The sequence below is a fragment of the Dendrobates tinctorius genome, unplaced genomic scaffold (assembly GCF_039654945.1).
Source record: "Dendrobates tinctorius isolate UK_male_01 unplaced genomic scaffold, ASM3965494v1 ptg000155l, whole genome shotgun sequence".
In the NCBI taxonomy this organism is placed as follows: Eukaryota; Metazoa; Chordata; class Amphibia; order Anura; family Dendrobatidae; genus Dendrobates; species Dendrobates tinctorius.
In genome coordinates, this window is record NW_027361822.1 from 9811139 (window position 1) to 9838664 (window position 27526).

The following is a 27526-nucleotide window of genomic DNA, read 5'->3' on the forward strand; positions in this document are numbered from 1 at the left end:
GGACTGGGCAGGCTGAACCAGGTGAGCTGAAGATCTATCCTACATTGTTTGATATGTTATGGAGCTGGACAGAGCGGATGCGGGGGCTCTTCCGGATGCACCCAATGACCCCTGATCTGGAGGCCGAGGTGGCACTCATGGCACTGGACGGGGAGGCGCAGAGGCCAGTGATGTTGAAACCTCTGGGGCACCGCAACAATTTTGAAAAAGTGTTGCAGATAGTGGAACAGACCCATGGGGACCCTACTAATGTGGGAGAGTTAAGAACCCGTTTGTTTAGTGGGATGCAGGTAGAGGGGGAGACGATCACAGAGTATAAGAATGTCCTCCAGGAATTGCATACGGCTAAAGAAAGAAAGGACGGGGTAGGGGCAGGACCTGTAGACATTACCCTACGTGACCTACAGGTGACTGGTTTGCGAGATCCATTAGTCAAACAGGCACTGTGGGAACAGATCAGACTGCATCCCCGAATAGATTTTTCAGAGGTGGGAAGTCAGGCACGTGCTTGAGAGCAGGAGCAGGAGATGGCGGTCCCCTTGGGTAAAGTCCGAGGTGTGGAGGCCTCGGCAAATGTAGTTGAGGAGCCTCAGTGGGTGGAAGAGATGAAGCAAGAGCTGAAAAGTATTAAGGGTGAGTTGGCCGAAGTAAAGAGAAGAACCGAGACCGGGACTGGACGACCTAGCTTTAACCCCGGCTCTTGGGGATCACGCTCCCCGCGGGGTGGTCAGCCTACACAGGCCCAGTGTTTTGAGTGTGGCGAACCAGGCCACTTTGCCCCAGATTGTCAGTGGCGTGGGAGATACCCACCCCGTCCGCCATTAAACTAAAGGGCTCCGGGCTGGGGGGACGCCACTCGGAGCCGAAAACCACAACTAGGGGTGGTGGAAGTCCCGAAGATTTGGTGGCAAAATGCCCGGTGGCTTGGGCAGAAGTGGAGGGCCAGGCCATCTGGTGCCTGGTGGACACGGGGTCACAAGAAAATACGTTGCGGGCATAGTGGTTACAACAGAACTTCCCGGAAGCAGCAAGGCCTCAGTGGGGGCCCGTGATCAGACTAGTAGCTGCCAACCAACTGCCGGTCGAAGTTGCCGGGGTGGTGTGGGTGCAAGTGACGCTGTGCGGTAAATCCCTTGGTCGCAGAGGAGTGGTACTGACTCAAGGAGAAGCTGATAAGCAACACCTCGCCACCCTAGGCATGAATGTTCTACGAGAGTTCGGCAACCTACTGCTCAATGACCCCATACAGAGGATTCTGAAGCAGTGAGGTTCTCGCACAGCCCAGGGACAGATATTCCAGCAGCTGGTGAGGGGAGCACGGGTACATCAGGACCGCCGGGAAGGCGAGGCTCTGGGTAAGGTCATCACGCCAGCGACTCCCCTGCTTGTGTTACCTCCTGGACAGACTGTGGTGGCCCTGTCCATTCGAGCCCCGGTACCCTTGGAGGGCGTGTAGGTGCAGGTGGAGCTGTGTCACTCGGAGCGCTTACCTCCTGGCATACTGGTGGCCTGTTCCCTGGCTACCGTGCAAAAAGGAGCCATCCTGGTGTGCTGCGTTAACCTTGAAGACCAAGACACCGTTCTGAAAGCATGGACTGTGCTGGCCAAACTAGTAACGCCTTTAGAAGAAGTGCTGCCAGCTCCTGCGGTTCAATTACGAGTACACCCGAGGATCCTTGGGAAGTAACAATACGAACCTTACAGGCCCACGAAGTCTCGGCACAAGAGAAGGGCCGAAATATTTTGGAGCAGATGCGGGCTGAGCTTTCTGGATTAACTGCAGCCCAACTCTCACAGATAAAAACATTGCTGGGACAGTGCCATGAAGTATTTGCTAGTCATGAGGACGATTTTGGGTGTACCACCGCCATCACTCATGAAATCCCCACAGCAGGAGCGGCCCCTATCCAGGAACGATATTGACAGATTCCGCCACAACTCTATCAAGAGGTGAAAACTTTGCTGGCCCAAATGCTGCGAAAAGAGGCGATACGGGAAAGTCAAAGCCCCTGGGCAGTCCCAATCGTGTTGGTCCGGAAGAAAGATGGTACACTACGATTCTGTGTTGATTATCGTAAACTGAATGCTTGCACAATTAAAGACTCATATCCACTGCCCCACATAGAAGAATCCCTGTCAGCCTTGGGAAAAGCAACATATTTTTCAACCCTGGACTTGGCCAGTGGGTACTGGCAGGTGCCCATGTCAGAAGAAGATAGAGCCAAGACGGCGTTCATGTTGCCCATGGGACTATATGAGTTTAATCGGTTGCCGTTCGGGCTGGCCAACGCCCCCGGGACCTTTCAGCGATTGATGGAGCGGTGTCTGGGAGATTTCAATTTTGAGGCTATGTTGATCTATCTGGACGACATCATCGTCTATGCCGCCACCTTTGAGGACCACCTGAAGCGGTTGGGACAGGTACTCAGCCGGTTGCAAAAGTACGGGTTGAAGGTGAAGCCTCAGAAATGCCACCTATTTCGCTCTCAAATTGAGTATCTGGGTCATGTCGTTTCGGCAGAGGGTGTGAGGCCGTCCCGGGAGAAGGTGGCTGCTATCCAGGAATGGCCTACCCCCGAGACGGTGAAAGATGTGCGGGCTTTTCTGGGGTTAGCTGGATATTACCATTGCTTCATAAAGAATTTTGCATGTCGAGCTTGAGCAATGCACGACCTGCTGAAGGGGGCTCCAGCTGGGGCCAATGGGCAAAAAATCCAGTGGCAACACCCTCAGGAACAGGCCTTCCGAGACCTCAAGGCTGCACTCTCGGATGCCCCAGTGTTGGCTTACGTGGATTTCTCTCAACCGTTCATCTTGCACACTGATTGGAGTCTTCACGGGCTGGGGGCTGTGTTGTCACAGGTTCAGGATGGCCAGGAGAGAGTGATCGCATATGGAAGTCGCTCACTCCATGACTCCGAGCGTAACCCTGACAATTATAGCTCCTTTAAGCTCGAGCTCCTCGCAGTGGTGTGGGCTATGATGGAGAGATTCGCAGAGTACCTAGCGGGCTCCGAGGTGGTAGTGCGAACTGACAACAACCCGCTGGCTCATTTAGAAAACGCCAAATTGGGGGTTCTGGAACAGCGATGGGTGGCCCGGATGGCTAAGTACAATTATAAGATTATCTACAAAAGAGGGGCCGAGAATGTCCATGCAAACGCCCTCTCCAGGATTCAACATACAACTCCTGGACAGAGTCGAGACGAAGAATTAGGAGAGGAAATACCATTCGCTCTCACTGCTGCTGTGCTTACAACTGACAATAAAAAAATATCTTCCTCTGAGACCCCAAGGGGCATATTGGAACAATCCCGGGATAAGTGGATACAACAGCAACAAGACGACGAAGAGGTTGGCCTTCTCAGGACATGGGTCGCCGCTGGGCAATTACCCACTGACTCTCAACGGCAAAATTTGACTCAAGACCTGTTGCTTATGCTGCGACAATGGGAAAGGTTGGTTATCCGAAAGGGATTATTGTACCGTAAACTAACATCGCAAACAACCTCAATGACGGTTTGGCAGGTGGTTACGCCCGGAGCTCAAGTACACGAACTGGCTCGAGAGGCTCACGAAAAAGGGGCCCACTTTGGAGTTAAAAAGACTTTGCAATGGTTGCAACAGAAATCTTATCACCCACGCTTGCCGGCTGTTGTGGACGAAGTTTGCCGGATGTGCCGCTTATGTGAATTGGCCAAACCGCCCGCTCAGCGAGCCACAACACAGACAATTGTGACTTCAGCACCCCTTGAGCTCCTGACGGTGGATTACCTGACCATTGGTCCCGCATTCCAGGGATAGGAACACTGCCTCATCATGATGGATCATTTCACCAAGTTCGCTGTGGTCACCCCCACTCGGGATCAGACCGCAGAGTCAGCTGTCTCCGCAATTTGTAGAAACTTTATACAAGTATATGGTTGTCCTCAATGAATACATTCTGACCAGGGAGCATGTTTTTTGTGAAAAGTCATGGAAGAACTACATCACCTCTATGGAATTGACAAATCCCGGACCACACCGTATCACCCGCAAGGGAATGGGGCTTGTGAACGATTTAATCGGACATTGATTCAGATGTTGCGCACTCTGGAGAGTGACAAGAAGGCCCGTTGGCCCGAATATGTTTCTGAATTAGTTTGGGTCTATAACAATAGGGTACATCGAGTGACTGGCTATACCCTCTATTCCTTGTTGTTCGGACGAGAAGGTAAAGGGATCACGGAGGTGGAGTTAGACCCCGAAGAGCCTCAGCTCTGGACAGGAGTGTCATCTTGGGTCCAAAATCATTGTCACCAGCTGAAAACTCTTCACCGAATTGTACACACCAAGCTCCGAGACTGGGAGCATGCAGGGAAGAATGCAACCCCACCTCCTCACCTTCAAAGCGGTGACCGGGTGCTTGTACTAGATCAACGCCACCAGAACAAACTGGAGCCGCGTTGGGAAGAAAGTCCTTATCGGGTCTTACGCCGTATCCATCCAGACGGACCGGTGTATGAGATACGACCTGAGAAGGATGAAACATTGCCTACTTGTATTGTGCATCGTAATATGTTACACCCATGTACTTCCTCTGACCCGAAGCAACCGGAGCCTACCCCGTCGACATCCGTGCCGTCTTCCGTATGTTGGGACCCGGACGATGACGAAGATTGTCTCCCAGGACACAGAGGCCCTCCACTCAGTAATGAATCATCTGACATGATTAGCCCACCCGCACCAATCAGCCCACCGATGTACAACACCCCAGAGGACTCTACCCCAGTTGAACTTAGACGCTCCGAGCGGTCAACAGCCGGCAAACCCCCTGAACGATATGAGCAAGATCAATTCATATGGCAACAAACATTGAAACCTCTACAGACTGATCTCAATAGATTAAGGCCCTCGCCCGAGGACTGGTGAGCTTACAGGGTGAGGGAGTGTGGGGAGGAGGACTCCCATACAGTGACCGGGCAGGTACCCAGGGGACCGCCATCAGGGTTCCTGAGGGAACGATACTGGGAGAACAGTAAAGGGAGAGACTTGACTGAAGTTGTCAGGGAAACAGGGGGCGGGGCAAGGGTAAAAGGAGCAGGGGGCGCGCTGAAGAGGCAGTTCACAGAGAGCAGGACAACAGACAAGAAGTCGGGTGAGACAGAGAGGACCAATGGAGCGGACGGTGTGTTGTGGAGAGACCGACAGGGCCCTGTGAAAGGAAAACTGCGAACTTACCGACTAGTGACACATGAGAGCTTTGCACCGGCGGCCGCTCCCCTCATACAGTCGCATACAGCCGCCCCCACTGTTTACCGTCCTGCTGTGACAAGTCCACGACCTCCACTGACCACTGCGACTAGAGACCATACCTTTACAGCGATCAGGACACTGCCCCCCTGCCTTCTCCCACAGCTGCGGCCCTGTCATCACCGGCCCAGGGGGCGCCCCCTCGCTACAGGCGGCAGAGGAGGCCCCCGTCCGGTTTGCTTAACGACTCTGGGCAGAGACTGGTGAACGGTTACATTTAGACACTGCGTCATCACCGCGCCCACCAGCATCATTTCTTCAGGGCCTGTTGCGCTCCACCGGCATAATTTCTTCAGGGCCTGTTGCGCCCCATCAGCACCGTTTCTTCAGGGCCTGTTGCGCCCCATCGGCACCGTTTCTTCAGGGCCTGTTGCGCCCCCATCGGCACCATTTCTTCAGGGCCCGACGAGCCCAAACCATCTCTCAGTAACACAAAAAAGTACTGTTTATTTTCTTGCGTCCCTGCGAGGACAGATTGTTTTGTTACCCCATTTGCCCGTTCAGCATAGCCCTAGTGGCTTAAATTTATAAAAGTTTATTATACCAGTCATACCCTGTCTCGTGTCTCGTCACTGCATCCTGAGAACCTGCTAGGACCCTACATGTGCACGGGCACTCCACCCCTATGGTGTACCAGCCGTGTGGCCCTTCCTACTGCATAAATCGAATGACCTTCGCCGGATACAGGTTGCCGAGTCTTGGGGGGGGGGGAATAGTCTCACTACAATGGTGTGCCTGACATACACCACGTCTTCGGTTCCTTCCTCCTGGATGAATCTGAAACCACGGATGATCTAAAAACTCATGACTGTTCCATCCATGCACTACTCCTCAAATTCTGCTGCACATGGCCCGTCATGTCATTCTTGTGTCAGCTCCTCTGCCTTCTATCTCTCCTCAATCAACAGCCTCCCTCTCCCTTCTCCCTGAGTAGGGAGAAACTCAAGCTGAGCTTGGCTTTTTGTGTCTCCGGTACAGTACAACTTGAGGATGGAGGACCAGATGACCTTGCACGGCGCCGATTCAGGGCCTAGGTGAGCCAGCAGCTCCAGCTCATTGCCTAACCATCACCAACGTGACTGTAGAGGGCGGGGTCCTCCTCCTCAGACCCAGGACTTGGTTGGCTTCAGCCCCTCTTGGGTATCAGCTTCCCCCTCACAGGACTCTCTAATCACCACTCTGTCCTCTTGAGCCTCTTCGGTCTAGGGACATGGTGCACCTTTTGGACTCACTACGGCACTATTTGTCCACCTTCTCCACCTCCATTTAGGCCTCTTCCGGCCCACACTGGTCACCCCAGCAGTAGACATGATAATTGCAGACTACGAGTACCGCCCACATGCTCTCTCCGAGGCCTTATCTTACTGCCTTCGTTTCTGCCATGGGTCTCGATCTGGATAATGACCTCCAGCAATAGTATAGAACTGGCTAGCGCTCATTCACCAGTCCAACTGAAAGCCATGATAAGGTCTGCTATGTCACTCTCATGCTTACGCTAATGCTTACCACTAGAGTTGAGCGACTTTTGGTTTTTTAGGGTCGCGTTTCGTTTCGTGAAACCCGACTTTTCCAAAAGTCGGGTCGAGCAAGATCGTCCGATTATAGGGAAAAGTCGGGGTCGTCCCGAAACACGAAACCCAATGTAAGTCAATGGGGAATAAAAGTCGGCAGTGAGAGGAGGACAGGAAACACACCTACAGTGCCCATTTGAATGCCAAAAGCATCAATTCTTCTTTCTTAAGCTTGTCAACCTTAATTAACTTCATAATACAAGTTACGCACTGAAAAATGGGGGTTATTTGGCTACAAACTGTGGGGGGGGGAGGGCTAGCTCCAGGTTTTCATGTGCCCTGGGCGAAAGAGCGCCCCTTTAACACATACCACAACTCATCATGCTCCGATACGGCAGAGAAATAGCGGTATAGTACAATGAAAAATACCTCACTTTTTACATCTCATGATGAGGCCCATCTATTTCTCCATACAGAATCATTGGTCCCATATAATGTTTGAAACAGTATATGATGAGCTCCACATAATGCTACAGTATATGTTGGTCCCCATGGATGAAGCTCCACTGTCTTATGGGCCCAAATAATGCTCCAAACATAATGGGCCCCATTTCTAATGCTCTAGTGTATAATGGGCCCTGTAAATGCTGCTCCAGTGTCTGATGTCCACCTTTGGAATGTTCCAGTGTATGGTGGGCCCCATCTATCATTCTCCAGAGTATAGTGCTCCCCAAAAATTGCTGTCCCAACATTGAAAACAATCAAATAAGTCTCCTCGCTAGGGAATCCCTGTACTTGTCTGGACAGGTGCTGTAGCTTGCTTAACAGCTCGCCAGCCGTTCTCACGCCCAGTATGGATTACACGTGATTGCACAAAGGTGAGAAAGGGTACCGTATCCCCAGATAACATGTATGGATAGCGTACACATTCAAAATATATGTCTCAGGAGGCAGGCTCAGACGGTGTTAGGCCCAGTATGGATTGCACGTGATTGCACAAAGGTTAGAAATGGTACCGTATCCCCGGATAACATGTATGGATAGCGTACACATTCAAAATATATGTCTATACAGCATGAGGCAGGCTCAGACGGTGTTAGGCCCAGTATGGATTGCACGTGATTGCACAAAGGTTAGAAAGGGTACCGTATCCCCGGATAACATGTATGGATAGCGTACACATTCAAAATATATGTCTATACAGCATGAGGCAGGCTCAGACGGTGTTAGGCCCAGTATGGATTGCACTTGATTGCACAAAGGTTAGAAAGGGTACCGTATCCCTGGATAACATGTATGGATAGCGAACACATTCAAAATATATGTCTATACAGCATGAGGCAGGCTCAGACGGTGTTAGGCCCAGTATGGATAGCACGTGATTGCACAAAGGTTAGAAAGGGTACCGTATCCCTGGATAACATGTATGGATAGCGTACACATTCAAAATATATGTCTCAGGAGGCAGGCTCAGACGGTGTTAGGCCCAGTATGGATTGCACGTGATTGCACAAAGGTTAGAAAGGGTACTGTATCCCCGGATAACATGTATGGATAGCGTACACATTCAAAATATATGTCAATACAGCATGAGGCAGGCTCAGACGGTGTTAGGCCCAGTATGGATTGCACGTGATTGCACAAAGGTTAGAAAGGGTACCGTATCCCCAGATAACATGTATGGATAGTGTACACATTCAAAATATATGTCTCAGGAGGCAGGCTCAGACGGTGTTAGGCCCAGTATGGATTGCACGTGATTGCACAAAGGTTAGAAAGGGTACCGTATCCCTGGATAACATGTATGGATAGCGTACACATTCAAAATATATGTCTCAGGAGGCAGGCTCAGATGGTGTTAGGCCCAGTATGGATTGCACGTGATTGCACAAAGGTTAGAAAGGGTACCGTATCCCTGGATAACATGTATGGATAGCGTACACATTCAAAATATATGTCTCAGGAGGCAGGCTCAGACGGTGTTAGGCCCAGTATGGATTGCACGTGATTGCACAAAGGTTAGAAAGGGTACCGTATCCCCGGATAACATGTATGGATAGCATACACATTCAAAATATATGTCTATACAGCATGAGGCAGGCTCAGACGGTGTTAGGCCCAGTATGGATTGCACGTGATTGCACAAAGGTTAGAAAGGGTACCATATCCCTGGATAACATGTATGGATAGCGTACACATTCAAAATATATTTCTATACAGCATGAGGCAGGCTCAGATGGTGTTAGGCCCAGTATGGATTGCACGTGATTGCACAAAGGTTAGAAAGGGTACCGTATCCCCGGATAACATGTATGGATAGCGTACACATTCAAAATATATGTCTCAGGAGGCAGGCTCAGACGGTTAGGCCCAGTATGGATTGCACGTGATTGCACAAAGGTTAGAAAGGGTACCGTATCCCCGGATAACATGTATGGATAGCGTACACATTCAAAATATATGTCTATACAGCATGAGGCAGGCTCAGACGGTGTTAGGCCCAGTATGGATTGCACGTGATTTCACAAAGGTTAGAAAGGGTACCGTATCCCCAGATAACATGTATGGATAGCGTACACATTCAAAATATATGTCTCAGGAGGCAGGCTCAGACGGTGTTAGGCCCAGTATGGATTGCACGTGATTGCACAAAGGTTAGAAAGGGTACCGTATCCCTGGATAACATGTATGGATAGCGTACACATTCAAAATATATGTCTCAGGAGGCAGGCTCAGACGGTGTTAGGCCCAGAATGGATTGCACGTGATTGCACAAAGGTTAGAAAGGGTACCGTATCCCTGGATAACATGTATGGATAGCGTACACATTCAAAATATATGTCTCAGGAGGCAGGCTCAGATGGTGTCAGGCACAGTATGGATTTGACGGCCCAGATTACACAGCGGAGGAGCAGGGAGAGGTAAAGATTGCAAATGCTGGGGCCCTGCCCAAGCAAGGGGGGCCCACTCGTGGGCGTCGGTACTGGCACTGGGCCCCTCATAGTACAGCGGTGTGTCTGACGGCGGGTGTGCACCACCACCGTCAGAGACACTTGATTGCACTATGAGGGACCCTGTGCCAGTGCCCGCGCCCAAGAGTCGGCCTACCCACCTGTCCAGGGCAACGGCACTCGCACGGTGTTGTGCGATAGGTGGTGACCCCGGCCATGGGGGGGGAGGCAGCACAGTTAGGGAGTTTTAGAAAGTGGCATATGTTGATGTTGGACATTCAGCTGATGCAAAAGGCGAAATAGGTGAAGTACCAGGAAGAGGTGGACCAAAGCAAGCCATTTTTCTGTCACCCTATGTGTCATCAGGGGAAGGTGGGACAAAATCCTTGGAAACCCATGCGTGGTTCATTTTAATGAAGGTTAGATCATCCACATTTTGGGTTGACAGACAGGTCCTTTTTTCTGTCAGGATTGATCCAGCTGCACTGAAGACTCTTTCCGATAGCACACTTGCACATGGGCAAGCGAGCTCCTGTAAGGCATATTGTGCCAATTCAGGCCAGGTGTCCAGTTTAGCGGCCCAATAGTCAAAGGGGAATGACCTGTGTGGGAGAACATCGATATGGGAGGAAAAGTAGTTTGTTACCATAGTTGACAACTGCTGTCTCCTGTCACTTTCCATCGGTGCAGTATTACCAGTTGTGTGAGCGGTATTTGAAAAATCAGTCCACAACATTGTCATGAAACCCCTGTCTCCAACGCCACTTCTGCTGTGTGCACCACGAACACCTCTGCCAAGCTGCCCCCGGCCCGTACTGCTCGTGTGAGAACCATCACCGCTGCTGTGTGCTGGGAATGCCTCAAGCAACCGATTTACCAGAGTTGCTTGTTTATTAGCCAATATTAGGTCAAGGTTCTCCTGTGGCATGATGTTTTGTAATTTGCCTTTATAGCGTGGATCCAGGATGCTGGCCAACCAGTAGTCGTCATCGTTCATCATTTTGGCAATGCGGGGGTCCCTTTTTAGGATCTGCAAGGCATAATCTGACATGTGGGCCAATGTTCCCGGTGTCAATGATGCACTGCGAGTGCTGGGTGGAGGAGCACTTTCTGGCAAATCCACATCCCTCCAGTCACGCACAAACCCTGTACCAGACCTTGCCACGCCAACATTTTCACTTGCCCCACAAGATGCATCCTCCTCCCCTAAGTAATCATCCCCATCATCCTCCTCCTCCTCCTCCTCTTCTTCCTCCACCTCGTCCAGGAGAGGTCCCTGAGCAGACAATGGCTGAATGTCATCAAGGATTCCCTCCTCCTCTTCCTCCTCATCAACATTGGCTGCAGACGCCTGCTCCTTAAGGTGCGTCAAAGTTTGCATGAGCAGACACATAAGTGGGATGCTCATGCTTAGGATGGCGTCGTCTGCGCTTACCAGCCGTGTGCATTCCTCAAAACACTGAAGGACTTTACAAAGGTCTTTCAGCTTCGACCACTGCACACCTGTCAACTCCATGTCTGCTCTCAAAGTGCCTGGCCGTGTATCCTCCCACAAATGCATTATGGCCTGCCTCTGCTCGCACAGCCGCTCCACCATGTGCAGGGTGGAGTTCCACCTTGTTGCAATGTCGATAATGAGGCGGTGGTTGGGAAGGTGGAGCAATCGCTGCAGCTTCTGCATACGAACGGAGTGTACAGGCGACCGGCGGATGTGCGCGCACAGTCTTCGCACCTTCTGGAGCAGGGCTGTTAACTCCGGATAATTTTTGAGGAAGCACTGCACCACCAGGTTCAAGATGTGAGCCAAGCAACGTATGTGGCTGAGTTTTGAAAGGGCTATGGCTGCCACAAAATTACGGCCGTTATCACTAACTACCTTGCCTGCCTCAAGATGTACACTGCCCAGCCATGACTCAGTTTGTCGCTTCAAGTACTCGGCCAGCACCTCGGCGGTGTGTCTGTCGCCCAAACACATCATCTGCAACACAGCCTGCTGACGCTTTCCACTAGCTGCTCGATAGGGGGACACATCGTGTGCAACAGTGGCAGCTGCAGATGGAGTGCTCGTACCACTGCGCTCTGTGGACGAGCTTTCGCTTCTGGAGGAGGTGGAGGAGGAGGAGGGTCGAACGCCTACAGCCAACTGTTTCCTATACCGTGGGCTAGGCAGCACTGTCCCACCACCGCTGTCCCCTGTGGACCCTGCATCCACCACATTAACCCAGTGCACAGTGATGGACACATAACGGCCCTGGCCATGCCGACTGGACCATGCATCAGTTGTGAGGTGCACCTTTCCGCTCACTGACTGCTTGAGTGCATGGACAATGCGGTCTTTCACATGATGGTGGAGGGCTGGGATGGCTTTGCGAGAGAAGTGGCGACTGGGTAGGTCATAGCGTGGTACTGCATAGGCCATGAGTTCGCGGAAAGCTGTGCTTTCCACCAACCGAAAGGGCATCATCTCAAACGAGATTAGTTTGGCAATGTGGGCGTTCAAACCCAGTGTACGCGGATGAGAGACTGAGTACTTTCTTGACCTACTCCTAGTGTCTGGGAGGGTGAGCTGGACTTGAGAGCTGCATATGGTGGAAGTAGCGGTGGACAGGGCGGACTGAGAGAGGGTTGATGATGGTGATGGAGTTGGTGTTCTTTCTGATGGCCTAGAATCAGTCTTTCGTTGATATAACAGTGGGATTCCCTGACTGCTGTGGCCTTGCAATGACACCTCAACATTTGCTGCTGTGCTAACCGGTGGGCTTACAGTGGGGGAAACAATGTAGCGTTGCTGACTACCTTCGTTGTGATCAGTTGCACATGTGGCACTTGAGGTTTGGTGTTGTGTCCACGCTTGCAAGTGCATGCTGGTTAAATGTCTAAGCATGCAACTGGTATTCAAATTTTTCAGATTTATCCCTCGGCTAAAGGTCTTTGCGCACTTCTTACAGATAACCTTGGCCTGATCATGAGGATTTTGTTCAAAAAAGTGCCACACTGCACTCTTCCTACTTTGGCAGACATTTTGCGGCCTAGCACGCTGTGATCTTTTGACCCTCTGGACAAGCTGTCCAGCAACTCTTTTGATGTTTGGAACCTGTCTTTGGAGTGCTCCGGGCCTGCCAGATAACAGCTGTTGCGATGTCGATGTCTGCTGTGGATGCTCCTCATCTGAGCTATTGGAAGCAGCACCCTCTTCCCCCAATGGATGCCAATCTGGGTCAACAACTGGGTCATCCATCACCTCCTCTTCTATGTCATGTGCACCTTCCTCTGTGTCACCGTGTATGGTGGTATAGTGTGCGGGAAGGGGCACCTGAGTCTCATCAGGGTCAGAATCTGGCTCTGTACATTGCGAGGACAATGTAGTGCTCTGAGTGAATGTACCAGCAGAATCATCCATCAGCGGCTGTGCATCAGTGCACTCCATGTCAGATTCATCTTGGCCTGGGTAATTCACCATTTCACTTGATAATCCAGGCATGGTATGTGAAAACAGCTCCATAGAGTAATCAGTAGTATGGCCTGCGTCATCCTTCAATCTTGGTTGGGGTGAAGGACACAAGGAAAGGTGTGGTTCATGAACATGAGCCTCCAATGACGACTCAGTGCTTTTACTTTTTACAACTGAAGAAGAGGAGGCGATAGAGCTGGAGGCTGAGTCAGCAATGTAAGACAAAACTTTTTCCTGATGCTCTGGCTTTAAAAGCGGTTTGCCAACTCCTAGAAAACTAAGCGTTCGAGGCCTTATGTAGCCAGACGATGACGCAGGGTCAGCACCTCCTGCATTCGGTCCTATTTTGCTCTTGCCACTACCATCAGATCCACCACCAACACCATCATTACCAGCTGCCACCCCCCGCCCAATTCCACGGCCTCTTCCACCAGCCTTCCTCATTTTTGGTAGAAATGTAGACAAAATCCAACAAACTATATAGTATGTAAAACAAGGTATCTATAGGACAGGGGAGATTTAGAATTTCTGCACACACTTTTGGACACTGGACACTTTTGGATTGTGTGAGGCCCACTGATATCTGAGCGCTATGTGACAGGCTCGATGGCACAGCTGTGACCTAAGTGACTAGAGAATAAGTGAGATTTTGAATCTCTGCACACACTTTTGGACACTGGACACTTTTGGATTGTGTGAGGCCCAATGAATATCTGAGCGCTATGTGACAAGCTCGATGGCACAGCTGTGACCTAAGTGACTAGAGGATAAGTGAGAGTTTGAATCTCTGCACACACTTTTGGACACTGGACACTTTTGGATTGTGTGAGGCCCAATGAATATCTGAGCGCTATGTGACAAGCTCGATGGCACAGCTGTGACCTAAGTGACTAGAGAATAAGTGAGATTTTGAATCTCTGCACACACTTTTGGACACTGGACACTTTTGGATTGTGTGAGGCCCAATGAATATCTGAGCGCTATGTGACAAGCTCGATGGCACAGCTGTGACCTAAGTGACTAGAGGATAAGTGAGAGTTTGAATCTCTGCACACACTTTTGGACACTGGACACTTTTGGATTGTGTGAGGCCCAATGAATATCTGAGCGCTATGTGACAAGCTCGATGGCACAGCTGTGACCTAAGTGACTAGAGGATAAGTGAGAGTTTGAATCTCTGCACACACTTTTGGACACTGGACACTTTTGGATTGTGTGAGGCCCAATGAATATCTGAGCGCTATGTGACAAGCTCGATGGCACAGCTGTGACCTAAGTGACTAGAGGATAAGGGAGATTGGATTGCTTTTAAAAAAGCAGTTTGCGGAGCAGTGGGTAGACAGCAATGCCAGCCTGTCAGGAAGCCTTAAAAGGCAGCCCAACAACCAACACCACTGATACACCACTATATAGCCTCCCCTTGCACTGCACACAGTGACTGGTGTGTTGTGCAGGCCAAATTGCTATCAGCAGCAGAAGCAGTTTTTTTTTCTTCTCAGCAGGACAAAAAAAAAAAATTGGGATTGCTTTTAAAAAAGCAGTTTGAGGCCCAATGAATATCTGAGCGCTATGTGACAGGCTCGATGGCACAGCTGTGACCAAAGTGACTAGAGGATAAGGGAGATTGGATTGCTTTTAAAAAAGCAGTTTGCGGAGCAGTGGGTAAACAGCAATGCCAGCCTGTCAGGAAGCCTTAGAAGGCAGCCCAACAACCAACACCACTGATACACCACTATATAGCCTCCCCTTGCACTGCACACACAGTGACTGGTGTGTTGTGCAGGCCAAATCGCTAGCAGCAGAAGCAGTTTTTTGTCTTCTTCCCTGCCTAACGCTCTCCCTACAGAATCAGCAGCAACCTCTCCCTATACTGAGATCGGCAGAAGTAAGATGGCGGTCGGCGTGCACGCCCTTTTATACCCCCTGTGACGCCCACCAAAGCAAGCCAATCACTTGCATGCCCTTCTGAAAGATGGTGGTGACCCGTGCCTATGTCATCACGTTGCCCACAGTGTCCGTGGATCCTGATTGGCTGAAAAAGAGCGCAAAACAAACTTTTGAAACGCGACTTTGGCGCGTAAGTCGCCGACCTCGTGGCCGACCTCATCCTAGGGTAGGGTTTCGTTTCATGAAACCCGACTTTGCCAAAAGTCGGCGACTTTTGAATTTTTTCGACCCGTTTCGCTCAACTCTACTTACCACTCTTCTCCTCACAGCATAATAGCGCCGGCTTCTGCGCAATCTTTTTACACTTGCCCTTGCCTTTCAAGGGCCGTACTTGTGACCTGGTCACCTCCTCACTTGTGACTCCTGGCGACTCAGCCTTTGGCTACGCCTCCTACCATCGCTGTCTTTCACCATGGGCTGTGCCTCACACTGTGCTGCTCCCTTCTCAGGTATGCACCTCCCACTACAGGCCAGATCCTAGCTGCAGGGCACATCTTCATTTGGGCCGAATCCTGTGGGCTGAACATATTTTTGCGCTCTCCAACGCTGTCCACTCCCACGATAGGCAGTCATTACTTTTATTCATCGCAGCCATCTCCATCTTAGAAACTATGTTTCTGGCCACCATCTTGGGCTGAAATTAAATGACATGTTCCACAGCAAAATAACCAAAACCAGCCTTCATGAAGAATATCCCACCAAAATATATGTGCTCCCAGTGTGGTTCCTTGAAAAGTGTGTTTATACAATCGCATAACACTCAGCTGACTCTCTTGCATTAAATTCAGACCGATTTTTTAAATGCTGGTGTGACTCCATCTAAATAGGTGAAGTCATAAAATGATGCAGCCACAGGGAATCTGTTCTATATAAAAACAAAGTTAATAGGATAAATAATAAAATAATGACTACCATATGGCTGAGAGGACATTTCAAAACAGCATCCAGAAGAACCCACTGCATGTGCACAACAATAAGCCGGCCATTCAGACACAATTGTCAATCAAATTTGTGGTGCATGCACACATCAAGGTAAAAGTCCTTGAAAACAAATGCGCAAGCGCACAACAGCTAGCGAGCAAAGCCACAAGATATGCCTGTGTACATAATATCCAATCACAGCAAAGGATGAACCAGCATATGATGTTAGTCGAAGACGTGCACATAGTATATACTAGGTTTAGGCCCAGTATAGTTGGCCTAGACCCAAATCCGAGACTGACCCTCTGTATCTGGGACGGTTGGGACTTACGGGTTTATTCTTTATTCATTCATTCCTAGCTGTAGAAGACAGAACTTTTCATTTTAACAGAAGCTTCACTATATGAGGTCTCATTTTGACGTGTTTGTAAATTCATGTGCCACATTGCATAAATGCTGTGTTTTTTCTGTCTATAGCACATTTTCTGCAGATGTCCATTTTAAATATGCAATAACAGTCTCCTCTGGTTATTGCATCTTACCCCTTATTTGATGCTTTTTTGTGCAGATTTGAAGGAGCGTATTTAATGTGTTTTTTACACTACTGCAAAGCTTTGAATCTGAACTTCCTGACATTTGTTGGGAATCTCTCTCAGGCAAAACTAACAGGTCAAGGAAATTCTTATCCTCTCTTGCTGACAACTTTATCTTCCAAAAGGTAGGTGAGAAAACAAGGGGAACTGCTACCTTGGATCTAATCCTTATAAAACAGGGAGGAAATGGTTGAGGAGGTAAAAGTGGCTGGGACCCTAGGAGGTAGCGACCATGCTATTTTAGAATTTTGGATAACTAGAGGAGGAAGACCTGTGAAGACTCAGACATCAAGGTTAGATTTCAGAAAGGCAGATTTTAAGGGATTCAGAAAGAGAATTGGAGGGATCCAATGGCTGGATATCCTTAAGGACAAAAATGTCCAGGAAGGATGGGATATCTTGAAAAATGAAATTTTCAAAGCACAATTCTTAACAATTCCGAAAAGAGGGAAGAATAGGAAGCATTTAAGGAAACCAGGATGGATGAACACAGAACTTAAGCACATGCTAAAAAGGAAGAAAGAAATGTTTATAAAATGGAAAGAGGGAGGCATATCTAAAGAAGAATATAATGCTGTCTGCAGAACTTGCAAATCAGATTATTAAAGCTGACAATGAATTGAGGCTTGCAAGAGACGTCAAAAGCAATAATAAAGGATTTTGGGGATATGTCAAAAGTAAAAGAAAAGTCAAAGATGCTATAGGATTTTTACAGGATGAAAATGATGAAATGGTAACACAAGATGTTGAGAAGGCCGAACTTTTAAATTTCTATTTTGCATTAACTGTTCTTCACTGTCCTATTAAGGGAATAGAAGAATCCAGGATATCTATAAACAGAAATATAGTGAGGAAACACTTCGCTAACCTAAATGAATTCAAGTTTCCAGGTCCAGATGAATTACACCCCAGAGTACTGAAGGAGATAGCAGAAGAAATTTTTGAACCCCTCTCCATAATCTTTGAAAATTCTTGGAGAACAGAAGTCCCAGAAGACTGGAGAAGAGCAAATGTTGTTCCTATCGTCAAAAAGGGGAAGAAGGTGGACCCAGGCAACTATAGGCCAGTGAGTCTGACTTCTATACCAGGAAAGATCTTTGAACAAATTATTAAACAACATGTAAGTAAGTACCTGGATAAGAAGGAAGTGATTAAATAGAGTCAGCATGGGATTGTAACTAATAAGTCATGTCAGACTAACTTAATTTCCTTCTATAAACAGAATCACTGATTGGGTGGATCAGGGAAATGCTGCAGATATAGTATATCTTGACTTCAGCAAAGTATTTGACAAAGTATCTCACACAATCCTTATTGAAAAAATGGATAAGTATGGAATGGACAAGTCAACTGTTAGGTGGATTCATAACTGGCTTAGTGATCGGACCCAAAGAGTGGTCGTAAATGGCTGCACATCCAGTTGGAAGAATGTCTCAAGTGGGGTACCACAGGGCTCTGTCCTGGGCCCTGTATTGTTCAACATCTTTATCAACGATTTAGATGAAAGAATTGAGGGTAAACTGATTAAATTTGCTGTTTACACAAAGCTAGGAGGGATAGCTAATCCTAGAGAAGAGAGAGGATTCAAAAAGATATAAATAAACTGGAGCAGTGGGCAGCAACTAACAGAATGGTTTTTAACAGGGAAAAATGCAAAGTACTAAATCTGGGCAATAAAAATGAAAAAAGCATATACAGAATGGGAGGAATAGGGCTAAGCAACAGCACATGTGAAAAAGACTTGGGTATACTAATAGATCACAGACTGAATATGAATCAACAGTGTGATGCAGCAGCAAAAAAGGAAAATGCATTTCTAGGATGTATTAACAGAAGCATACAGTCTAGATCACGTGAAGTCATTATTGCCCTCTACTCATAGTAACATAGTTAGTAAGGTTGAAAAAATACATTAGTCCATCCAGTTCAGCCTATAAAATTCTGTCAGAATAAATCCCCAGATCTACGTCCTTCTAAAGAACCTAACAATAACTTTAAGATACAATATTGTTACGCTCCAGGAAGACATCCAGGCCTCTCTTGAACCCTTCGACTGAGTTCACCATCACCACTTCCTCAGGCAGGGAATTCCAGATTCTCACTGCCCTAACTGTAAAGAATCCTCTTCTATGTTGGTGGAAAAACCTTTTCTCCTCCAGACACAGAGAATGCCCTTTGTGACCATCACCTTCCTTGGTATAAACAGATCCTCAGAGAGATATTTGTATTGTCCCCTTATATACTTGTACATGGTTATTAGATCGCCACTCAGTCGTCTTTTTTCCAGACTAAATAATCCTAATTTTGCTAATCTCTCTGGGTATTGTAGTTCCCCCATCCCCTTTATTAATTTTGTTGCCCTCCTTTGTACCTGCGCTAGTTCCATTATATCCTTCATGAGCACCGGTGCCTAAAACTGTACACAGTACTCCTTGTGCGGTCTAACCAGAGATTTGTACAGAGGCAGTATAATGTTCTCATCATGTGTATCCAGACCTCTTTTAATGTATCCCATGATCCTGTTTGCCTTGGCAGCTGCTGCCTGGCACTGGCTGCTCCAGGTAATTTTATCATTAACTAGGATCCCCAAGTTCTTCTCCAGGTCAGATTTACCCAGTGGTTTACCGTTCAGTGTGTAATGGTGATATTGATTCCTTCTTCCCATGTGTATAACCTTACATTTATCATTGTTAAACTGCATCTGCCACCTTTCGACCTAAGTTCCCAACTTATCCAGATCCATCTGTAGCAGAATACTATCTTCTCTTGTATTGACTGCTTTACTCCTCTTTGGTCACACCTCATCTGGAATACTGTGTCCAGTTTTGGGCGCCACAATTTAAAAAAGACATTAACAAACTGGAGCAAGTTCAGAAAAGAGCGACCAGAATGGTGACCAGTCTGCAAACCCTGTCTTATGAGGAAAGGTTGCAGGATTCGGGAATGTTTAGCTTGCAGAAGAGAAGACTGAGAGGTGACTTAATAGCAGTCTACAAATATCTCAAGTGTTGTCACATTGTGGAAGGATCATCTTTATTCTCATTTACACAAGGAAAGACTAGAAGCGATGGGATGAAACTGAACGGTTGGAGACAAATTAGATATTAGTAAAAAGTTTTTGACAGAGTGATCAATGATTGGAACAGGCTACCACGAGAGGTGGCGAGTTTTCCTTCAATAGAAGTCTTCAAACAGAGGCTGGACATACATCTCTCTGGGATGATTTAGCGAATCCTGCTTTTGAGCAGGGGGTTGGACCAGATGGCCCAGGAGGTCCCTTCCAACTGTAGGATTCTATTTTTTTACATGCATTTTTTCAAGCACCCTATAATATAGAATCTAAACTATAGAGAGAAAAAAAAAAACACCAAATCCGCACAGTTCAGCCGCATCTGCACAGGTAGAATAGGCGTTGGTGTGCATTCAGGGTCACAATAGGAGCAAGGTGCTGGTGGAACGGGCCGTGGTGGTCCCAGAGGTAATTAGCAAAAATTCACCGCACACTCTCAGACTAATTTGCAACTATTAGTGGAATTTTATTAGACAAAAAATAAAGATGAGTGCCAGGGTACAACATTGATCCAAACCCAGTCAAAATAGAAACACCTGACGTTTCGACCCTCCCGGGTCTTAATCCAGAGGTTGTTAGAAGACAAAGGATAGGAGAATAAAAATATATGCATAACATATATACAATGAGAAATACTAATAAATACATATACAAAAAAATCAATACATAGAAACAAAAAAAGAAAAAAAATCCTCATAATAAAGGTGGCACAGACAGATAAGCAACCAGGCCTACTAAATAGTCAACTCAGTTACATATAGTAAAATTATTAACAAAATTTGCTTTGAAGGACATGTGTTTTTAGTGCGTTTCCGCAGCAGAAAATCATCAAGAACACACGTAATCTGGGCACAATTGTATCAAAAAAGTTTTGACAAAGTCATATAGCAGGAAGAATTACAAACATTGTAGCTTTATTTATCCCTTAGTGACAGAACCAATTTTGACCTTAATTAATTTTTTAATTCTGACCAGTGTCACTTTATGTGGTTATAACTCTGGAACACTTCAATGGATCCCACTTATTCTGAGAATTTGCTTTCATGACTTATTATACTTCATAGCAATGTCACCATTTCTTCGATATAACTTGCTTTATTTGTGAAAATATTGAGAATTTGTTGAAAAACTTGATAATTTTGCAATTTTCAAACTTCATTCTTATGCCCTTAAATCATAGAGTGATGTCACACAAAATAGTTAAAATATAACATTTCCCACATGTGTACTTTACATAAGCACAATTTTTGAAACATTTTTTGTTAGTAAGTTAAGGGTTAAAAGTCAAATAGCGATTTTGCATTTTTACAACAAAATTTACAACACTATTTTTTAGGGCCCACCTCACATTTAAAGTGACTTTGGGGGCATTTATGACAGAAAATACCCTAAAGTGACACCATTATAAAAACTGCTTCTGCCAAGGTACTCAAAACCACATTCAAGAAGTTCATTAAACCTTTTGGTGCTTCACAGAAGCTAAAGCAATATGGAAGGAAAAAATGAACATTTAACTTTTTTCATAAAAATTTTAATTTAGAAGAAAATTTGCTATTTTCACAAGGGTAACAGTAGAAAATGGACACTAAAATATGTTGTGAAATTTCTCCTGAGTATGCCAATACCCCATATGTGGGGGAAATCCACTGTTTGGGCGCACTTCAGGCCTCGGAAAAGAATGAGTGAAGTCTTGAAGCGCAGAGTTTGATGGACTGGTTGTAGGGCGTCTTGTCACATTTAGAGAGCCCCTGATGTGCCTAAACAGTGAAAACTTTGCACAAGTGTTAGAGGAGGGATTTCTATTTCTCCTCATGTATTTTCTGTCTTATGGGTACCCACACAATGAAGCAATAATCAGAGAGACAGACTGCTCGTTGTCTTTCCAAATAGTCTCAGAGTTTACTGACACGGTGATCTTTTATAGTACAAGATCAAAGGGAAATGAGACATTACACAATAATCTGGCAGAAATATGAGTTATACAATGGGTTGGCAAACACATCCTGAGATGCGAGATAGATTACACAAGAAAATGTGGGGGAACTTTGCAGAACTTCCATATGTCAGTGTGACCTGGTTCAAAAGTTAAAGTTTTCAAGAGAATTTGGGCTGAGTTAGAGAATTTTGGAAACAGCAATATGTCCTTGACCAATTTCTTGAAATATATGCAAAACTATCAGGCCATAAAAATATCAGCACGTCGACAGATGATAACTGGAATATAGGCCATTCTTGCATAACACTATATTCTTGTATTTTATTCAAACAGACATTAACTACTCCTTTCACACAAGTGACCCCATTTTGGAAACCACAACCCTCAAGAATTTTATCCAGGGTTACAGTGAGCAATTTTAACCCACAGGTACTACACAGAATTTAATAACATTAGTCATATTGAAAATTTTCATTTTTTTCACAAAAAAAAAGTTGTTTTAGCCTCAAATTTGTAATTTTCACAATTGACAATAGGAGAAAACGGACCCCATAATTTGTTGCACAATTTGTCCCGAATGCAACTATACCCCAAATGTGATCAAGAACTTCTGCTTGGGCACATGGCAGGCCTAGGAAAGGAAAGAGCACTATTTGCCTTGGATAGATTGTGAATGCTATGTAACATTTGAAGAGCCCTGACATCTGAAAACAGGAGAATCCCCCCACAAGTGACCCCATTTTGGAAACTAGGAATTAATCAAGCGGTGTAGTGAATATTTTGAAACCATAAGTGCATCACTACATTTTATGACATTGAGACGTGGAAATATCAGATTTTAGTGGTAAAAATGTAATTTTTGTATTTACTGCAAAATGGTTAGGTGCATAAGGGTTAATATGTGAAACTAGACCCCACAATTTCTTATGCAATTTCTCCCAAAAGCAATGCTGCCTTATGTGTTGTCAGAAATTACTGTTAGGCCACATGTCAGGGCTGAGAAGGAAAGAGCACTATTTGGCTTTTGGAGCACAGATTTTGCTAGAATAGTTTGCGGGCAACAGGTGTAGTTTGCGAAGGCTCCATAACAGCAGAAAACCGCCCAAAGTGACCCCATTGTAGAAACTTCCCCTCTCAAATTCATCTACGGCTGCAATGACCATTTTGCAACATCAACGCCGTGATTTATTCTGGAGAAATCTGCCAGTCTAGTGCTCATATGCAAATTGCCTCTTCAGAGAATCATTGGATTATATTTGTGGGGCAGGTGCCATTTCGTTTTTCCAGAGTCTTTGTTCTACCAGTAACGTGTGAACCCCCTATAGATCCTTTGCCAATGATGGACCTGAGTGGGGGCTGGTTTTATGCAGGATAAATTAGGGTTTTTATTGGTAACATTTTGGGGTACAGAATATTAATCAATCGCTTCCAGACTAAGGCTAGGATCACATTCTTGTGTTCTACGCTGAGTACTGACATGCGGTTTCCATGTAAATCCCACAAAAATGCGATTTAGATTAAACCCCCAAAGGGAACCACCCACCATGAGGCAGACTCTTCATAGTCCATTTGGTGTCTGCTCCGGCAGGTCTCCACCTTTTTAGGTTTTTTTATTGTTTTATTTTGAAGGGAGGCCATTTGAACTATTTTTTTTTTTTTTTTTTACTTTTTGCATGCTTGAATAGTCTGCACTACTTTGATCAGCTCTGCCATATACAGGCGATGATCAGATGGACACCACTGGTTGATATGCAAACCCCTCAGTGACCTGTGATTACATGATGGGGTCACTGATGGGTGGGATTTCCAGCGCGCTTCCAGAAAGCGCGCGTTAAATGCCGCTGTCGGACATTGACAGCAGCATTTAACTAGTTAACAGCAGTGGGTGGATCGTGATTTTACCCGCGGCTGTTATTATTATTATGCATTTATATAGCGCCATTTATTCCATGGTGCTTTACATGTGAAAAGGGGAAATATAGACAAGTATAGTAAACATGTGTAAGACAAGCGACACACAAGTACAAAAGGAGAGGGGACCCTGCCCGCGAGGGCTCACAGTCTACAGGGATGGGTGAGGATACAGTAGGAGAGGGTAGAGCAGGTCATGCTGTGGTTCAGTAGACCGAGGATCACTGCAGGCTGTAGGCTTGTCGACTGTTAGAGGCATATGTGAACTGTTCAAAACAGCTGACACGTGCCAAGAAAGATGTGGGCTCAGCGCCCCAGCCAACATCAAAGGGAGTGATTCAGACGTGAGCGTACTATTACTTCCAACGTTGGAGAGGTTTTAACGTAGTACCAGATTTATAGGAGGGGTTTTTTTTTAGCTTTTGCTGCTATCACACAATAAAAATGCTTTTTTTTATTAATAAAAAGTGGGGTTATTTGTCCCCATATTCTGAGAACTGTAACTTTTATTTTTTGGTGAATACAGCTGTCCGAGGGCTTTATTTTTACGAGACGAGTTGCAGATTTTTTTGGTACCAATTTGGGGTACATAATATTTTTTGATCGCTTTTTATTCAAATTTTTCAGACATAGAATGAAAAAAAAAACCCAAGCAATTCAGCTATTGTTTTTATTTTATTTTCTTTGCGTTGTTCACCATGTGGTAAAAGTAATAAGACCAATTTGTTAGTTGGATAAGTACAATTACAACGATACCAGATGTATATAGTTTTTATGATTTGTTATTTTTACAGGCTAAAAACAAAATTTTAACAAAATGATTTTTTTTGCATCGTCCTATTGTGAGAGCCGTAACTTTTATTTTTTTTGCAGCATGAGCCATATTAGTGCTTGTTTGTTGTGTGTCGGTTTGATGGTTTCATTTATATCATTTTTTTACATATGACTTTTTGATCGGTTTTTATTCACTTTTTTGAGCATCATAATTTTGAAAAAGCGACATTTTTAGCGTGTTTTAGGGTACTTTCACACTTGTGTTTTTTGCGCTGCGTGCACAGTGCAAACGCGCATAATAAACACATCATGCATTTTTAATGTGTTTTCTGTTTTTTTGCACATGGTTTTTACAAAAAAAGCATGCGTTTTTAAATGCTGACGTGCGCATGACTATGCGCACGACTATGCGCACGTCAGCGTTCCCATAGACTTTAATGTGTTTTTGGGTGAATTCCGTGCGCATGCATTTTTTTGAGACAGGTCGGAGGCACCAAAAGAAAACAAACGCGTACAAACGCATGACAATGCGCACCCATGTTAAATATAGGAAAAAAATGCATGCGCATGTATGCGCAAAAACGCAGCGCAAAAAAACACAAGTGTGAAACCAGCCTTTTATTTTTTTGCCGTTCATTAAAAGGAATAAATAATGTGCCAGTTTTATAGAGCAGGTCATTCCTTACATGGCAATACCAATTATTTGCCCTTTTTTTTTGTTTATTACTGTTTTATCACATGATCTCAGAGTTACCATCGAGACCCACAATTTTCATTGCGGGGGTCCAATGGCTACTAAGGGGGTCTTGTGACGTAGCAACTTAAATACCGCTGTCGCGACTGACAGTGGTATTTAAGGGGTTAACCGGCCCCTATCTGTCACAAACCCAATCAGGTTCAAAACTTTAAAGGAGTCAGCTGTCATGTACAACTGACACCAGCAGGAATCACCTCCGCTCAGTGGCGCTATTCTCTTATTTCTCAGCGCCACCGAAAAGCTGCACTGAGGAATAAGTTCCCTTAATGACCAACGTTAAAAAGTGTAATCGGCAGTTGTTAAGGCCTCTTTCACACTTCCGTTTTTTACAATCAGTCACAATCCGCCAGGTTTTGAAAAAAACGGGTCCTCAATTTTTTTTTGAGGATCCGTTTTTTTCCCCATTGACTTGCATTACTGGCGGATTGCTGTCCGTTGCATCCGTTTTTTGTGAGGATCCGCCAAAAGTTGCTGTCCGTCACCATCCTCAAAGATTTCAAAACGGAGCTTGTAACGTTTTTTTCTGTGGCGGATCCTTCAGACACTAATTTAACCCGAAATTCATTCATTCTCTCTCTCTCTCTCTCGGCCAGCGTTTCCTTTAAATTTCCTCATTTTCAGGATCCGTCTAAAAACGGATTCTGTGCCATCCGTTCACATCAGTTAAGAACGGATCCGCTTGTCTGACTTTTTGGCAGATTTGAACTGATGCTAAAAAAACTGAAGTGTGAAAGAGGCCTAAGCGGTTTAAACATGAAATACCAGAAAGACAAAAAACACATTGAAAAATATACACAAATAATCTAAAATTCCCAACAGGTACAGAAAATCTGCAACATCAAAAACTCACCAAAATGTCATCATCGTGTGCGCTCAGCCTGAAGACGCTGCCGAACTGTGCGACTCTGGGGCTTTTTACCTATCGGCTTCTATGTGAAGCCTGAAAAACCACAGCTGCGCTTCTATCTGCAGAATCAAAGCTTTTCAATGAAAATCGCTGCTTCAAATCTAAACCAAAAATGCATCAAATACGGGGAAAAGACATTAAAAAAAAAAATGCTATAATCAGAGAATATGTAGCACGTGCACTGAGCGGGAGCCGCCTGCGCACCACGTGCGCTGAGCGGGAGCCGCCTGCGTACCGCGCGCGCTGAGCGGGAGCCGCCTGCGTTCCGCGCGCGCTGAGCGGGAGCCGCCTGCGTTCCGCGCGCGCTGAGCGGGAGCCGCCTGCGTACCACGCGCGCTGAGCGGGAGCCGCCTGCGTACCACGCGCGCTGAGCGGGAGCCGCCTGCGTACCACGCGCGCTGAGCGGGAGCCGCCTGCGTACCACGCGCGCTGAGCGGGAGCCGCCTGCGTACCGCGCGCGCTGAGCGGGAGCCGCCTGCGTACCACGCGCGCTGAGCGGGAGCCGCCTGCGTACCACGTGCAATGAGTGGGAGCCGCCTGTGTACCACGTGCACTGGGTGGGAGCCACCTGCATTCCACATGCACTGAGAGGGAGCCGCCTGCGTACCATGTGCATTGAGCGGGAGCTGCCTGTGTACCACATGCACTGAGCGGGGGCTGCCTGCCTACCACGTGAACTAAGTGGAGCCACCTGAGTATCACGTGCACTGAGAAGAGCTGTGTGTGTACAAGGTGTACAGAGTGGAGCCGTGTGTATGATATGCACTGAACAGAGCAGTGTGTGTGTACAGCCTATATAAAGAGCAGAGCCGGATATGCATGGTGTGGAGCCACATGTGCATGATATGTGCAGAGCAAAGCTGTGTATGCATGGCGTGTATACAGAGAGCTGCGCATGTATGATGAATAGTCGCGCATGCACGGTTTGAGTACAGAGCAGAGCTGCACATGTACAAATGGAGCAACACAGATACACCTACTTTGTGTCAGCACTGAGGAGGTTAATGTCTCCTGTGCCCAGTAATAGGGAATCTCCAGCACCTACCTCCACCTGCAGAGCCGCACACCACATATATGGCTGTTCTGTGTGCACAGGACCTTGGATGAGGTCACAGGAGGGGAGGAGTCAGGGGTCACATGATCAGGGGCCTCATGGTATGATTTGAATGAAGCGAAGTTGTACATGTATGATGAGCAGTCGCGCATGTACAGTGCATGGGTATGACATGGAGAGATGTGAGAATGGAGAAGAGTGAGCGTATGTGTACATGGTGCATGTGTATGGTGATGGACAAGCTGCCCACTTTCCCCCTTGAAGAAAATTCAAATTGTTATGATGTATATTATGAAGTGTGACTTGTGATATTGATGTTGATAATGTGTGTAGTTTAATAGTAAAGATAGTTAGACTTAATGTTTGGGATAATGCCAGATTGGGAGGGGCTAAATTGAAGGGAAAGTGATAGATTCCAGTCAGGGATTCTGATAAGGTCTGGATTTCGTAG

The 27526-nt window shown here is 46.5% G+C and overlaps 1 protein-coding gene and 1 long non-coding RNA gene across 2 annotated transcripts in view; both read right to left on the reverse strand.

The window, feature by feature from the left end:
* Positions 1–27059, reverse strand: part of LOC141051198 (uncharacterized) — an 81452-nt gene extending 54393 nt beyond the window's left edge. Inside the window, exons 1-2 of the long non-coding RNA XR_012220590.1 lie at positions 27002–27059; positions 25965–26080 (exon numbers count right to left, since the gene is read on the reverse strand). This is a non-coding gene — a long non-coding RNA (uncharacterized lncRNA). The remainder of the gene's footprint in view (positions 1–25964; positions 26081–27001) is intronic.
* LOC141051173 (uncharacterized) overlaps positions 1–27108 on the reverse strand; it is a 130687-nt gene extending 103579 nt beyond the window's left edge. Inside the window, exon 1 of the mRNA XM_073548038.1 lies at positions 27067–27108. Within this exon, the coding sequence (XP_073404139.1) occupies positions 27067–27093 (27 nt within the window). The 5' untranslated portion in view covers positions 27094–27108. The remainder of the gene's footprint in view (positions 1–27066) is intronic.
* Between the last annotated feature and the right edge of the window lie 418 nt (positions 27109–27526).